Genomic DNA, 17,487 nt, shown 5'->3' with positions numbered 1-17,487 from the left:
GTTAGCAACGTTAGCTACGTTAGCGTCTCTCTTTCTTTTTCCTTTACACGGACAGTATGTTCACAACAAAGCAATATATGCAATATATGTCGGTTGACTCTGTCGCTGTAAATTGATATGGTTGCGTTTTAAGTGGGTTCGGGATACTGCACAAAAGATGGCTTGATAACGGTCACGATGATGCAGATCAGTTCACCAATGGACAGTCGTTTACATTCACGTCCGGCAACATCACGTGATCGGAAAGACTGGCTTGTTTCGACCAATCACCGCCGTCTGAGCAGGTCCGCGGCAGATAATGAGTCCATGTACTTTATACACTGCCGCAACTGTTTTATTAACACAGCATTGAAATATTGTAGCCAAACACATTGACTAATGAGCACTTTTTAAATGTTTTCACAATTGTATTGTTCTCCACAAACAACACAAGTCACCCTCAGTGGAAACAGTGAGGGGTTTATGTTAGGGTTATTTTCTCCATGACTACACTTTTATGTAAATATTATGGAGGAAGCTCTGATCCAGTACAACTAAAGTGTATGTGAAATGTTAATGTACAAAGAAAAATCCACAGGACAAAATATTGAAAAACAGTGGAAGTTGCTTTTATTTCATTCAACAGAGAAACTGCTGCGACATCGGAGTAAACCACTGAGCAGAAACTAACATTCACACTGAGCCGCTGAAACAATGACTGGCACAGTGGAGCAGTAAGGCTTAAGGACGCCTCAGACACATGCGCGCACACACACTCACTCATGCATGCACGCACGCACGCACGCACCACACACAGCCGCATTCTCACACACACTCAACTTCATTTACATCAACTATCTTACACCCCTGTGGCTGCTCGGGCAGCAGCCTTATCACTATCCCTCTAATGTGATCAGTCAGAGGTGAGGGGTCAAGGGTCACCTTGAGATTAGGTAACCTCTGTTCCCCGCTGTTGCCTTAAATGCAGGGCTATTTCAGGGCTAGGAGGCGACATAACACAGAGACCTTAACCGTTCATCTCTATGGTACATCTCTAAGCAACATGACCCCCAGCAATAACACTGCTAGGCCAGCCGTGGGCCTGGAAGGCGGGGTTCAGGGGGTGTTGGGGGCGGTCATGCTCTGGCCAAAGGGAGGGCAAGGAAGAGAAGGGCACCGGCCGAGAAGATGATGGGTTTGGTCACTTGGTAGAGCGTCGGGTGGGCTCAGAGGCGGTGGGGGGAGGTGGTGGCCCACGGCGGTCTAGGTCTTCGATGTAGAACATGATGAGCTTCCTGCGCTCCTCGGGTACACACTCCAGAACGAGGTACCGCTTGTCGTTCTGAAGGATCTTTTCCACATCCTTCAGATGCTGCTCTGACTCCTGGATCAGCTTTCTCGACCTGGGGGAAGATTTAAGTACCACAGCTGCCGTTCAGATTTTGGTTTCTACTGTCAGATTTTCCTTGCAATAAAATCTCTTCATAACTCAAATATGTTGACGGTCAAGAGTTTAAAAACATATCTCAGACAGTCTCTAAGGGACACCAGATGTGTGTCAAATGTATCACCATCAAATCCTGAGAATCTACATATCTGCAACTTCTCTCGACTCAAATGCTACTTGTCAATGAATTTTCCAATCATTTACCAAAGTTATTAAATCCCCAAAAATGAAAATAAGGGCAGATTTCATCCATTTTATGTATACTTTTCAAATGTTTGTCTCACATTCTGCTTAAAATAGTGGAAAATTAACTGAACCTGTATCTGAAGGAGTGGGAAAATAATGGACTATGACAAGTGGAGTTGCTTGTAGATACTTTGCATGCAATTGTATCAGATTATGTATAGTGAATATATGTGCATCAAAACAATGTGTAGTATTTTTAATGTTTAATTGTTTTGATTGTGCCTATCTAGTATGTCACAGAGAGTATACAGACCTGTATGTGATGAACTTTGTCTCCTTGAGCAGGGTCCTGAAGTCAGCTTTGGCTGTGATGTACTTGTCTTTGATGTAGTCTTCAAACTCCCGCTGTCTCTTCTACGAACACAGATTTACACATCAGACACCAAGGGTTGGTTTCTTGCAGTGTAACTACAGTATGTCTTAACCCATCACTAAAGTCACAAAACTCCTGTAAATTAGATTAATAATCTTCTATCATTTTAGAATCATACAAGCAAAATAACATAGGCAGGAGTTTACTCATTAAAAGTCTTACTCTGTCACTGGAGGAGAACTTAATACAGCGTGGGTCCTCCTTGATAACCTTCTTCACCTCCTTCCATGAGGTCGTCAGAGTGATCTACAACAAACAAAAAAATCTGTCAATAAGCTTATAAAATGAAGCAAGTCGATCAAAATAATTGATAAAGCACATAAGTAGAGTTGTTTTCCTTCTAGCCACACTGGTTATATGTGCCCATGTGTAAAAGCAAATGGAGACAACATGAATCTCTTTTTACAGACTGGAAACTTTTCCTGTTGTTGTCACCTTCGTAACTTCATGTTTTTACTTCTCACCATGCTGGTCTCGTCCAGCAGCTGCCTGAAATGTTCTTTCTTCTTCTTGGCCAGTGCTTCTACGTGTTCATTAAACAGCTTCTCCTTCTCCTCTCTCTCCAGCAGTGACGCTGACTCCCAGCGATGGTCCTTCCGCAGGTTACGACGAGTGTCTGACCACGTTGCATCTGAAGACCGTACCTGAGGAATGAATAAACAAACAACAAATTAAGAGGAAATATCATTTAATGCTCCATGGGTTCAGAGTACCACTTAGTCTTGTGCTCCCACCAACATACATTTGTCAAATGTTCAGAAAGTGCTCTTAAACATCCTATGATTATCCCTGTAGTCACAATCGTGGCTGTAAAATCTGATTTGTGTCTGCCGGGGAAAAACAGACATACAACTATGCCTTGTCCGAATGGCTTGAATCAGTTGTTACTTGTTACCCCATTTTACATATCAAATCTTGTGAAAAGTGACGCAAATAGATTAGGACTTGATGAAAATTCTAACATGATGCATTTGCTTTATCACATTACAGAGAGTTTCATGGGGAAATAAAGAAATAAAGCTGCAGAGCATCTCACCATGTCAGACATGAGAGCTTTGAAATGCTGGATGGCCTCCTCCCTCTTGTGCTGCTCCCTTTCTCGGTCAATCTCTTTGGTCTGTTCTGATCGGGCCTTCTGCACCTCCCGCTCCCTCTCTCTGAGACTGGCCTCGATGCGAGCCTGACGCTCCAACTCTCGCTCCTTATCGATGTCCACGTTCTGTGGAGGATGAAACGCGTGGTCTGCGTCAGTTTCATTTGTTATGTGATGCCGACAATGAGGACTATGCTCGAAATCAGAGCTGTAAATCAGGGTTGGTTAGTTAGTAGCAACAAAGTTATCAATGGGCTGGAATGAACCTTACTTAATGCTTCTCCTGATCTTTAATGTAAATCAATCACAAGAACTGCACACACATGCACATTAGTTACGTACACATCCATGGTTTATTTATACTAGGGATGTTGATTCTCATGTTTTACACACGAGTAGTTGTGTAATATACTCAATTCCACAATGAGTAATCGCATGGAGAAGAAATCTACCATATTGGCCTGTACATTAGACAACCCTGATAATAAGACATAAATCATGAAAAACTTTCATTAAACATAGAAATGTACGAAGGTAGAAAGCAATGTTCAGTTCAACACTGAACAACAACTTCACAGCTACTCTCACGCAGATCAGATATCACTAGCACATACATGTTGACGCCGTCATCTTTCATACAGAGAACTGCTCCTACCTTGGCTTGTTTTTCCATGTACTGTTTGAAAAGTTCTTCTCTGAGTGCAGAGCTCTCCACAGCCTTGTAACGTGAATCAGTCTCTAGCCTTTCTTTCACTTTGCTCCACCGCTGGCCTCCCTCTATGTGCTGCTCACTTAGGAGATCAAAGAAGTCTTGCTTCACCTGGGAGCAAACACACACACATATCATAGTTATTTAGAAATCTGTCCAATAGCCATGGTCAGCAGGAGAGCAGGACCCCTGCTGATGGTAGAACCTCACTAACTTGCTCTAAGGCACATCATCAGGGAATAAAACCCTGCAGAGGTCTCGACTCGTGGTCAATTGACCTAAAAAAAACACCACAATCTTGTTCTAGAGAAAGATACTGATCACAGTTATTTGATTGTGAGTGATACCTTCTCTCCTCTGGACTTGGAGTCCTCTTTCTCTCTCTTCCTCATAGCGGTGATGAATTCAATGAAGATAGCCTCCCTGTCCTTCATCTTCTCTATGGTCTTAAATCGCGGATCTCGGCCGTGCTTCACTGCAAATTCACTAAACGTTGTTCTGTGAAAAAAAACATTGCAGTTTCAACTTTTTACAAAGTGAAGTGAACACTTACGAAATCATGAAATAGTCTCTTCATATTAATTCAATTATTAATATTGCGAGTAAAGGCCCAAATCGAGAAAGGGATTGTAAAATAATCTGTTCTCTTTTACTTTGCTCATAAAGAAAACAACAAAAGCCTATTGACACAATATAGAATCTTGTGTTTCAAGCCAAAGATATTGAGCTTTTAAACACTAATCACCGACTACCAGTAGAACAGCAGCCCTGTCTCTTTACCTCGCTGTGAGCTTCGCCTCCTCCATCATCCTCCTGAACTCGTCTTTGGCCTGCATCAGTTTGTTCTTCTTCTCCTTCCTCTCCTCCTCTGCTCGCGTCTTCACATACTGATCAAACACCTAAAGTGGACATGATCACTTTACTATGACTTATTGATTTTTAAAAAAGACCAGCACATGGCACAAAACAGTGAGAGAGAGGAACACATGAGAAAGGAAATTTAACCTGTTTCCTCTCTTTTGGGTTGAGCAGAAGGTAACGTGGGTCAAAAACAATCTTATGAAGCTCCTTGTCCCAAGTCGAGAATGCAGACACCTACATGTAAGACAGACAACACTGGCATTAGACACACAGCTATGCTTAGTTTTTAAAATATATAGTAACTTAAATAAAATTTGTGTTACCCCTCTCTCCAGCAGCATTTCTCTGAACTGGGTCATCCGGGCCTCTAGCGGCACTATAGCTCGTTCTCTGGCAGCTCTGAGCTCTGCCTCCATGGCTGCTTCCTTCTCCGAGTCAGCTTCCTTCACCTCCTCCTTCCTGTGAGGGCGAAACCACAAAGGTCAGGACAGAATTACAAATGAGAAGGGAGAGACGAAATAGAAAATTGACAAGAAGATAGACAACATATTTTTTAAAGAGATATGATGACTCCTTAAAGTTTTGTAGTACTAGAGCACTAAGTAAAGGGAGACGTGCATGACTTACTTCCTCTTTTTGGCTTTGGTTGGCTCCTCATCCTGATTCTCTTCAGTAGCAATAGTCAATTCAGGCTCCTCCTTATTGACACCTGTGCACAGACACACAGACACAAAATAAATACAACACACTGTAGCTTACAGCATCTAAGAGTGATAGCGCCAGTCTTATGATTGTGATTTTTGTTTACATCTGGATCACAGACTGTGCCCTTAACATAAAACATAAAAATGCCGTTCTCAGTATAAAAATCATTGGTGCACCTGCGTTTCTTCGGGCAGTGGTTTTGTGACTGTGAACATGCAATTACTTCAAGTCATCAGCGCTACTAAACAAGCAATTAGCTTAAATCTCATTATTGTGAACGCGTTTGTCCACACCTGTCTTCTTGCCGTCCTCCAGGCCTCTCTTGTGCGGCGGCTCTTGGATGTGTTTGTCAACATCAGCTCGACCAACCAGCTCCTCGGGTCGGTCCCACATGGACAGCCGCGTTGTCGGGTTGTAAAAGAACACACGATCGTCGCCCGTCCATACCACACACCTGATAAGACATACACACCCGCACACACACACACACACACACACACACACACACACACACACACACACACACACACACACACACACACACACACACACACACACACACACACACACACACACACACACACACACACACACACACAGAGATTAGAAGAGAGAAAAATAATGCATTAGATTAACTGCATTAAAGTGGAGTGGACAGATAGTGTGGGCAGTGATGTGGTGTGTGTACCATGGCGTGCCAGGGATAGGGTTGGTGGCTATAGGCCTGGCTTTCTGAGCTGCTTTTTCCTCCTCTGTCATCTCTTCTTCTTTAGGCTCCTTGATAAAGATAATCAGTTCTCTTCATTACTATTACATTCATACTGTTTAACTATATCATCTTGATTTTTTATGATTTATTTGCCTTTAATTGAATATAATTATGTATACTATGTGAAGTATTCATATTGCACAGTGTATAGCATTTCTTGCATTCTGAAATATTATAAATAATGTAACCCTTTTACAACATGCTTTGACAATACTATACTTAATTATTGTCATAACAACAAAGCACATTTGAAATTTAAAATGTGAGACAGGTAATTCTACTGTTAACATACCTCCTTCTCATTAGTGTTTTCAGCTTTGTTGTCTTCATCCTCCATCTCCATTGCCTCAGCTTCCTCCTGGGCCAGACGCTCTTTGAGCTTTTCTGCTTCTTTTTCTGAAGACAGAGAGGAGAAAAAAGGCACCCACACATAAACTGTGAGATAACTAAAAGTGGTGTAGAAGTAGTGTAGTCAGCAAATGCAGCTTGCCAGGCCAGGTCAGGTCAGTTTCCATCAATGCTTTATGAAGGCTGCGCATAAACCTGCTAATTATCAGTCATAACAAGTGCCACTGGTAAATCTTGTCAAGGACCGACAAAGCTTGTGTGTTTATGTGTATCAGTCAGCAGTACCTACCTTTCTCCACCAGGGCCTGTGGTTTCTCCCAGGTGGACTCCAGTGTTCGGTTGTTGTAGTAGTACGTTTTCCCATCAGCTGTTTTGTACTCTGACCACTCGGGGAGCTGCAATGATCCGGCCATGGAGGCAGGGGCTGCTGAGAGAGCCAGCTGTGGGTGCATCATGGAGACTAAAGGCGGGCCCATGCCAGGAAGCATGCCTGTCATTATTCAAAGAGGAAAGTGACAGACCATGATTGAGAGAGTCATCTTTGTGTCTGAGCCACTAATAGTAGTTACAGGGGACTATACTCTAGAAAAGGCATTAATTTAAACATCAATTTTCCCATTTGTAATCAAATACATGTATTAGCAAAACCAGAGACAGAGAGCTCCACATTAAGAGTGATTCACTGCAACTTAAAAGGGACTGTCCCTGCAAGTATCTAGAAGAGTAGATTATTAATAATATTAATAATAATGAGTGAGTGAATCAAACAAAAAAGAATATTTGTGTATATGCGGAAAAAACTGCTCGAGTCTAAGGAAGCCTTCAAGAAACATAATAGATTGACAACAAACACAGACACAGACCACATACAAAGCAGTAACCACACACACACACGCACACACACACACATACACCAAAAGAAAACAGCAACATGACCACAACATGTAGCCCTGACTGTTCTACTACTGAATCACTACCAGGCAACAGCAGCTAGCATTATGGGAATTGTCCTAACAGAGATGGTCTCTGTCTCAACTTGTTCACAGTCGCCAACCACACACCTCAAAATGACTGATCCTAACCATCAACAACTTGGCCCAATCTAACAATTTAGATGCTAATTTTCAAGTGTCCTCTCATTTACCAAAGCAAAACAATTTGTCTTACACTGTACCTACCAATTCCTGAGGACAACGCGAAAACAAAGTGCATTCATAATTTAGTGAATGCTAAATACTTTGAATATTTTTGTTTTAACTGTCCAGTAAAACATCTTAAAAATATGCTGGTGATGAAGTGTGTATTGTATGCCTTGCAGAGTAAATACAGTAAACTGAACATGGGAAGTCTGTAAGTAACTTCACAAATGAGTTTAAACGAGCCTTAAAAACAATCAAGCTGTATGTTCTGCTTCTGTCTGTTGGAATGGAGGAATTTTCACTACTGTACACCAGATGGATCACAGCATTCATCACCATGCCTGTGTTTGAGGGTTCCCATATATACACCATATGACTCATGTAGACATCATTCACTACCATGCCATCTACTGTAGATCTGAGAGGCGAGCGGCTGGGTGTTTACCGTTGGCGCTGGGGCCTGCCTTTACACATGGCGCACCTACTATCTGCATCATTGCTACACCTGCAAGAACAACGGACAAGCAAGCATCTGGTTGAACACAGCATGACACTAGACATCAGCTACCATGGTGTATAAGAGTTTGTGTGTGAGGCCCCACTCAGACAAACACACACCCAGATTTTGGATTTCGCATCAATGTCATGTTACAACAGTTACTCAGTCTCTGTTGACGTTTATGTGACTGTGATGTATTTAGAGATGTTAGGAATTAGCACAGTGTGCATTGGGATTACAAATTACAATTTATTTGGAAGCCATTACTACAATTATGCGAAGAAAGGAAAATGTAAAAAAGCACCTCTGAAAGAGTGAATGCATAATGTTGGAACACCACAAAGCTCAAAGTCAATCGGGAAGCTCTCAGTCTGATATTTGACAGCTGAATAACCATCAGCCCTAATCTAGACCTAGCCCCATCTGATTGTAATTCTGATTGTGCAAAACACCTCGTCCAAAACTAACACAATAAACGCAGAAAATTAACTACCCGAATGAGATTTCTTTGATCAAATTATGTAAAAATGAGGAACAGAGAGAAATAATAAGGAATCAAAGAAGACGCATAACAGAGGAGTAGAGAAAAGCAACAGAAATACCTTGGAAGCAAACACAGAGGACTAACAGGAGTATTTACATTAGTCTACATTTAAATTTAAGCCAGTGCACTCAAGACTTGTTGTGTGACCCGTAAAGAAAACGCTGCCTTACAAATCTGTGCTGACTGAACTAACTAGAGTTATCCATGACCAGAAGATATCTAGTGGAAAGTCTTTTAGAGACACTTTGACATTTACATGTATAACCTCTCTATTGCACGAAATAATCCTACCCTCCTGTGGTGTTCCAATGACAGCTAGAGTTGGAGTCGTTGGCCCCCCTCAGTTTTTGTTATTAGACCCATAATACTGAGTCAGATTTTCTACAGAGACTGTAAACTAAATGTCAGTTGTCACAAAACATTTATACAGATATACTTTCTACTTGGGATGCCCCAATCGGAGTCCTTTAATATAGATATCTGCAGATACAGAGTCTGATCCAAATCTCATATTCATACAGCAGTAGGAGACGCTATGTTGATCAAATATGTACCTGACATAGTGAAATAACACCGTATTTTTTAAGCTCTTTAATCCAAATACCAAAGGTTTTGGGTTCAAAACTATTAAATTGATGCAAATTATTGGTCTGATATGAATGAAAGTTTAACTGGGAGACGCGATCAGCTAGAGTGAAGACATATCACTTGTTGAAACTACAGAAATGCAGTCCACTCGCAACAGTAAAGTGGAGTTTCTTCCCCCATAAATGATCTTTGGCTGAGTACAGACACACAAACCCGACAAGTTTCATTTTGTTTTGTCATCAAGTTACTCTCAGAATTACTGTTAATCAGTGATCCCTGATATGATCTGCTGCTGGCAATAATTATCATTTTAACCAGCTAAAGTGACGGTCCGTGCTGGCTAAAAATGAGAAGCTGCTACCTGAATGTTTTGCACACTTCTGCCCTTTGCTAATGAGAAAGAGAGAGTTAGAGTTGGACTTAAGCGAATCTGTATATTTTGCCAACCTGGATGTCAGAATTCAGTATCAGTCTTACCAGTAAATTCAAATTCTGTTGTTGCTAAAAGGTTTGTCAACTCTACCAGCTACATGGGCAGCAAATCTACCATCATATAGATGTCCTCTTGTGTTCTACAGACATATATATACACATATATAAACAACTGGTTTGTAGCATAGTGACAGCAGCTAGATATTGTGGCTGGTTAGTTTCTTGCTCTTACCTGGTAGAGGGATGTGCATGCCCGGCAAGGGCACCCTGAAAGGTGGCACCATGACAGGGGGGAAGGCAGGTAAGGCTGCGGTGGGCTGGGCCACACTGTGAGGCAGGGCTGCAGGCAGCAGTGGCATGGTCTGCACCGCTGTAACAGGTGATGGCATCGTGGAAACAGTTACCACAGTGACTGGAGACACAGCAACAGTTGAGGTCACTGTGGCAACAGGGTTTAGGTCAGCTACAACAGCGCCTTTTGGGAAACAAAAAAAAAACCAAAAATGTATATTTTTTGTTTTGCTTTTGTGTGAGAGCATGTGTATATGCTTGATATAAGACTGTGTACTTACCTGCAATGGTCACAGAGGGGGAGGGGGCGGCTGTGGAGTCTGGACTGGAGGTGAGTGTGCGGGAGGGGGTTGTGGACGGGGCCTGAGTGGGAGAGGCTGCTGCTGCTGTGCTGGCTGTAGTGTTCACACTGCTTGAGCTGGCAGCTACAGTCACCCCCACACTTGCACCCGTCCCGCCGGCCCCCGCTACAAGTAGAGGGTTGAGTTCAGACTGCTGGATGATCTTCACACCATCTGGTTTACTCCACGATGACTCTCTGGTCCTAGCATTGTAGTAATATGCCTGTGGAGGGGATAATAGACAAGAAAACACTTGCAACTTCAGGACAGTACCTAGAATATAAAGCTAGACAACAAATTGAAATTTCCAGTATATAGAAGATGGTGTGTGTGTGTGTATGTGTGTGTGCACGTAGCAGTTTAAATTTCTAGATTTACAGACAATGCTGTTGAAGTGCAAGTGATTAGCCCCATTAGATTTGTTGCGTATCAATTGTTTTACAAAAGTCTAAAATAGGCACAATATTTCACTCTTAGACTAAAAATGCCACACTTCAGACAACCCCTTGTAATACTTACGCTGTCTAAAAGAGGCTGTTGTAAACTGGGACTTAATGGTTGTGCTTTTTTATATTTTAACATACTGATATTTTAAAATGCTGTAAAATCATTTATCAATTTTTATCTTGCTTTCTGTGCTCACATATGACCTCCAGCTTACCTTTCCCTCTGGCGTCTTGTTCTCTACCCAGATCTCCTCAGCAGGGTTGAGTGCAGGGTTTCCAGATGCAGGAACAGGGGGCATCCCAGGAGGAAACAGCATCCCTGGGGGAGGTGGCAGGTTCCCCATGGGAGGGGGAAGGAATGGAGGTCTCTGCAGCAAAAGACAGAGACCCAACATTATATTTTCTGATTGTAAGGAGTAGGGCTAGGAATATAAATTACCCAATTAGAGTCCTCCCTTCTCTGACAAAATGTGACTTCACTGGGTTTAGAAAAGTGGCCAGTCAGATAAGCAGTTGACTATTTAAACTTCTGAAATTCAAATAAGGTTTGCACATCAATATTGTTTCATTCAAGAGAGAATTACACTACATCTAAGAATGAATTAAGAAGAAGGTGGTAGCCAAAGAGATTATAAATCAAAGTCATATTCCTCCTTGATTCTATTTCAAAGAGCTAGCACAGCTGCTATCAAGCCAGAGCGGACCAAAGCTTTCTTTGTGGTCAATTTCTTTGCAGACTCTGCCCACCAGATGGCTGCACCACTTATTGATATGAATTCAAAAAAGAACTGTGGATCACGTCTCTGCTTTTAAGGTATTTAACTAATCATTTTGAACAGAAGACGTAATACCTAGATACCCATCAGTCAACAATGAGGCAAATATCAGTTAGTGTACTGACATCATCCCTGTGGCATTACAATGACTGTGGGAAACCACTACAATAAAAAGGACAGTGAACAAGTAACACCCTTGTCCCCTTTCATAGAGGAGACGCATGTATGACACCGGTCTACTCAACGAGTGTTGGACCCATGCTGTAATTTAAACATTGGTATCATTAAATCAATTTCCAATTCCATCCTTGATAGAAACGCCAATTCACCAAAGCAGCCTCTAACCCGCGTCAAGAGGAGGTATAGATGAAGGTGTACCTATCAGTGAACTCTGAGTACCTAGTATTTTGGCTTCTATGGCCTATTATAATATGTGTAACCTTGTCATGCTTTAATCAATATCAATATGCACTGTGATATTGTTTTACAAACATTTTACAAACAAACAATCTATTGAGAACATGTTGGATACAAAAACAAGATGGGAATGTCTGTTTTACGGCAAATAAATAGACGCAAAACAAGGTGCTTCATGACCGCTGATGCGAAAACCATCTAAAAATGCAATGTTGCCATAAAGCAGTCCTGCTCATTAAATTTTCAGAAGTGGCCTCAATGGCCTATTACACCCAGAGATATTAAAGAGATAGCTACCACAGGAGAAAAGGTACTGCAAAATCTTGAGTCATAGTGATCCACATCACCCAATCATTGCTCAGAATGACGCTTAAAACAGAAATATGATAAATAAGAACTATTGCAGGTTGAACTGACCTGCAGATGAAGAAAACTCTCTGAAGTCAGTCCCCACTATCTCATATGATTTTTCTCTTAATTGGCCAAGGAGAAGCTTTCATACAACATGCATTGAGTGAAGTCACTATTAGACAGCTAGAATTTTCTGACCTGAAGCGTTCACGTTAAAATATTGTTAGTATCTCTTTTGAACAGATGGCTAATACTTCAACAGGCCTCTTTTAGCCTTTATCTGACTCTCTATAAATGCTATGTAGACCTTCACTGCAGGCAAAGTTGAAATAGTTCAGCCCTACACTTGCATAAAGAAAAACTTGCATGTCAAATAAGAATGGGAAACAGTCACCTGTAGATGGGGAGGTCCAATGGGTGGTGGCATGCCTCCTGGTGGTGGGATGGGCGGCATGTTGGGGTCAAAGGGTGGACGTGCAAATGGGGGTCGTGGCGGGGGTCCCCTCATCATCCCAAAAGGAGGTGGCGGTGGCCTAAGGAGTGGTGGTGGGCCTCGTAACACTGGGGTCTGGGTAGGCGCAGGAGCAGGCGCAGGGCCGCGGAACCGCACTGCCTGCTGTGCCATTCTAGCACACAAAATTAATATCAAGTTACAATCAGTGTTCAATAGCAGATCACTAAGCAGTATTAACCCTCTATTATCACCACTTTGATCAAAACTAACATGCTAATTTTCTATCAAACCATTCTACAAAACAGCACATAATTCTAATGCTTGAAAGTAACTGTAACTACAGGTAAGGCTAAGAAATGTAAAAAAGGACTTATCACACTAACCATAGGATGTTTTCCTAAATATTACCATCTCTACTTGGGTGTGGCAAATTTCAAATTGTTATGTTGTTGGCCATAACATCAGAGTGCGAGATAATATGAAGTCTCCTTCAGCTGATATTCTCAAAATCATAAAATCATTCTGGGAGAAATTCGGCTTAGTAATTACTGTATAGTGTTAGTTAAGACACCATCATTGCACTTCACAATATGAAAAAATGTAAGAATATTAACATTGGTACTTGCTTAACAACCCAGACAGATTGATGTTTACTATAGTAGAAGATGCAGTGTAAGCGAGCTGCAGAGATACGTTCTTGAAGACGCATTCACACTGACTTGGATATGTTTTTGCTAAGGAGCCTTTGGGTGTAGTACGTCATGTAGCGCTGAAGTGTTTATTATTCCACATGTTTAAATGTTGAATTCTTCATGGTGAAATCCTGTTGGTCATGTTAGGGTACGTACTTTGATCCTAAATAAATCAAACATTCAATCAGTGAATCTCGTCTAATGCTAACTAAGCTAATAGGGAGCCAGTCCATTCAAAACACTGAATGAACGGAGTTATGTGCCCCTGCTTACTAATGACTGTAGCATCTTAGCTAGCTGGCTATTATCCGTCAACATTTGTACACAGAACGCACACTCAACACAGGAGATGTTTCTGAACACAAACTCGGGCCTGGTGAAGTAGGCAGCCAGGTGAAAGAGGAAAATGTCTGGTTGTGTTTGATCTGACTGCCTGTGTTTACCGCGTGCCACGAGCGGAGAGCAGAGACAAGCCGCTTGGCAACACAGGCTAGTTAGCTAGAAGCTAGTTAGCTAGCGTGGCTACATTCATAAGTAAAACCACAGTTTATCACAACCTCTCGACCAAAAACAGTGCTGCCCAATATCGCATAAAATCTCGGCTTGTGCTTAATAGCACACTGTGCTGGTATTCATTTTAACACCTTATTTGCGATTATCTGACCTGTTGTCGCTGAACCCGATAGTCTCGCTCTCTGTCTGGTCCGCCATTACAGGAAAATGTAACCGCTCTCTTCCTGGAAACGCCCCTAAGTGATTTCTACTTTTCGTATTCGCTACACGTTGACGTCAATCTTGGAGCAGTACGAGCTGTGTGAGCTCTGATTGGATGATGATTTTCTCACAGAGGTTTTGCCAAACATTGATTCGTCCACTTTGGTTCCATTTTTTATGGTGTCTTTGTTCAGTAAATGTGCAGGGTGTTATTGATAATAAATTGGGCTCTAATCACTAGGCTACCACTTTTTGCATACTCCATTAGCTTTTACCACTTCTCTTTATGTTTGCTGTGGTGGTGTTGGTGGCGGTGAAAGGTATTTTGTATACTCTGGGTATTTTGTGTACCCACTGTTGTGAGCAGTGGTGGAAAAATAACTGAATTCCTCTACTTAAAAGTAGTAATAGTATACCACAGTGAGAAAAAAATGTGGATGTCATGTATTCAAAATTGTGTTTGCATACCTAAAAGTCAAATCTATAATAAAATCTGCATGCTATCACCTTAAAAACATAACACTCTCCAAACAAATTTCTGAGCAGCTTCGGCTTGAGACAAAGATGCTGAACATCTATCATGTATGTAGTATCATACAATAGTCAGTGTGTACAAGTGAGTCATCCTGTAAATGTAAAAGTTCGCTCTAGGAATAAAGCAGTCTAGTTCTAGTTTTTGCTTGTCTATGTGATACTGTGGGTTGATAGCAAAAATGAACATTAGCTAGAATCTATCAGTTGTCAGAGTCAACTCATTACTCAGGCTGTGGAAGATGCCTAACCTTGAACGGTTGATCTGGGCTCGGGAGTAGAGGCACATTGGAGGATATGGGCGGAAAAATGGGTGGAGATAGTAGCCCTCTGTGTAGGACGTCTTGGCGGGACATGGGTACATGCTGGGGGCCAGCAATATGGACTGAGCTGGAGGCATGGCCTGTGAGACAAAGATGGAAATGCCAGGGTCCTGTCCTGCCCCCTGTCCTGCTAACTGTCCTACCCACTGTCCTACCCACTGTCCAGCTCCATGTCCTGCCCCTTGTCCTGCCTCCTGTCCCTCTTCCTGTCCTTCCCCCTGTCCTGCCTCCTGCTCGGCTCCGTGTCCAGTCCCCTGTACTGCCCCCTGTCCTTCTCCGTGTCCTGCCACCTGTCCTGCTCCCTGTCCTGCCACCTGTCCTGCGCCCTGCCCTGAGAACAAACACTTTCTACCTTTCTTCTTCCTGGGGCGAAACTCATAATCTGGAAAATCATAATAAACAAAGAGCCAGGGTAAATGAAAGTCAGAGGTTCACAATCCATACCAGAACAGATGCAAACTGAAAATATATCCTACATGTATCTGCACATGAGACACTGCAGTAACCTTGCAGTAAATGTTCATTATCCTTATTATCAGTTGCTGCCATTTAGCTATGTTATTGTCCGTACCAGGGAATTGCTGCTTATGCATGTGTTTCAGTTTTTGAGCCACTTCGTAGTAGGGCCTCTTCTGTTCCTCACTGAGCTTGGACCACTCACTGCCCAGCTGAATACTGATGTCTCTCATGTTGGCTCTGGGGGAGGTTTTGCGCAGGGCATATCGGTGGATGTTAGACCACACCATAAAGGCATTCATCGGCCGTTTAATGTATCCATTCTTGTCTGGGCCTGACTGTATCTGCTTCAGATCTGAGGGAGACATTTGGGGACAGATTTGTTTGCTAGCAGTTATTATTATTATAAGCCCATCAACCTTTTTACTCATTAGCTTATAATTTTGACTTTAATACATCTGAATTTTGACTTACTGCCTGACTTTGTATCTATCTAATTTTTACATAAGTCAAGAATTTTTTACTTTGTGTCTCATAGGCATGACTTCAATTTGAAAATGTTACTTAGAATCTTTCAATTGTGACTTTATAAGTTAAAATTTTGACTACCTTGTAATTTTGACCTAAAAGAACATTTTGACTCTCATAATTTGGATTTTTCAAGAATTTATTTTTATTTTTGTCATTCCAAACATTTCATCTGTATCCATACACATCCCACAGCTATCAGGCCCTATGGGCATATTGTACCTTTCTCTGTTGGCTGGATGGTAAAACAGGAGACTGGACTATCACCTCCGGATCTGAGTGTGGTTTGAGTGAAGTGAACTGGATCTGGGTTCAGAAGTTCTGCAGCTGTGAGCTCCAGCATCTCGGTGATCTGGAGCGGGACAATCAGTTCACCAGATGGAGGCAGCTCCACTGCTCTGAGCCGGGGCCCTGCTGCTGCTGACCGGACTCCGCCATCATCACCACTGCCTCCCTCCTCCGCTGCCACCTCTTCGTAAGGTGGTAGTTTGTTAAAAAGGGTCGATATGGGTGGTAGCTTTCCGTCTCCACATTGATAACTTGCTCCAACAGAGGCCAGGTAATTTCCCGACGTCTTGGACCCATTTCCGGTCCCGTCCAGATGCTTAATCTGGTCCGCGTCTCCGGTTTGGAAGAACTGAGAGGGCGTCGGTGGGTCCTGGCCCGTATTTGTGGTTGGCTTCTTGGTTTCTCGTTTTCTTTTTTGAGGGTGTCTGGCCATTGTCAGGACTGTCGCTGTAGTTTTGGTTTGGGTCCGGGTTTCATTGTTTCATCTGAATTGTGATGAATTAACGTTAAAAACTGACAAAGAACGTTTTTGGACTTTAAAAAGCCTTAACGGTGTTCCATTGGGTCTGAACGTTCCAGCTAGCTATGTAGCTGTTGGCTATTAACGTTCAGCAAAATGGGGTTTTATGACAGAAAATAACATTTATTTAAAACTTTTGCTGCCATTGATGGACTGAAAATATATAGAAATAAATAGGCCTAAATAAATGAATGCTGAGGTCAAGTCCCTTCTGCCCCAGAAAATGTTTACCAGACACCAAAAATAAAGTTTTTATTAATTATGTGAACTGTTTAATTATATTGTCTGTATCCATTTTATTTCCCAACATGATTGTCTAAAAATCACAAAATCTCTAAACGCACTAAATGTCTTGTGGGAAAATAACACGTCCTTTAGTTATTTGATGGTTTAAAAGTTATCAGAATATATGAAATCTGCCTGTAAATGATGCACCAAGTGTTAGCATATAAACTCTTCCCAGAAAGAAATACAGTGGACATGATGACCTCAGTGTCTTCAATGGTAGCAACTATGACCCTGTTCAGGATCAAATGTAATGCAAATATCAGTTAGACCACGACGACAAACTACACAAAAGGACGAAACTGAATGTTAATGTTATAATTTAATTTAATGTCGAATGAA

At 42.0% G+C, this 17,487-nt stretch overlaps 1 protein-coding gene across 1 annotated transcript; it reads right to left on the bottom strand.

The window, feature by feature from the left end:
• Positions 1-586: 586 nt before the first annotated feature.
• Positions 587-14,196, bottom strand: tcerg1b (transcription elongation regulator 1b (CA150)). Its single transcript, XM_070916787.1, has 20 exons — positions 14,165-14,196; positions 12,749-12,980; positions 11,026-11,178; positions 10,305-10,587; positions 9,965-10,207; positions 6,820-7,020; positions 6,475-6,578; positions 6,102-6,190; positions 5,707-5,867; positions 5,336-5,417; positions 5,032-5,167; positions 4,853-4,942; positions 4,628-4,746; positions 4,195-4,345; positions 3,794-3,958; positions 3,082-3,264; positions 2,510-2,689; positions 2,208-2,291; positions 1,926-2,026; positions 587-1,382 (listed from the first exon to the last, which is right to left on the bottom strand). The coding sequence occupies exons 2-20, from the start codon at positions 12,977-12,979 to the stop codon at positions 1,181-1,183; spliced, it is 2,958 nt and encodes a 985-aa protein (XP_070772888.1). The 5' UTR covers position 12,980; positions 14,165-14,196; the 3' UTR covers positions 587-1,180.
• Between the last annotated feature and the right edge of the window lie 3,291 nt (positions 14,197-17,487).

This window comes from Enoplosus armatus, chromosome 13 (assembly GCF_043641665.1).
Source record: "Enoplosus armatus isolate fEnoArm2 chromosome 13, fEnoArm2.hap1, whole genome shotgun sequence".
In the NCBI taxonomy this organism is placed as follows: domain Eukaryota; kingdom Metazoa; phylum Chordata; class Actinopteri; order Centrarchiformes; family Enoplosidae; genus Enoplosus; species Enoplosus armatus.
This window is presented reverse-complemented; position numbering and strand designations above follow the sequence as displayed.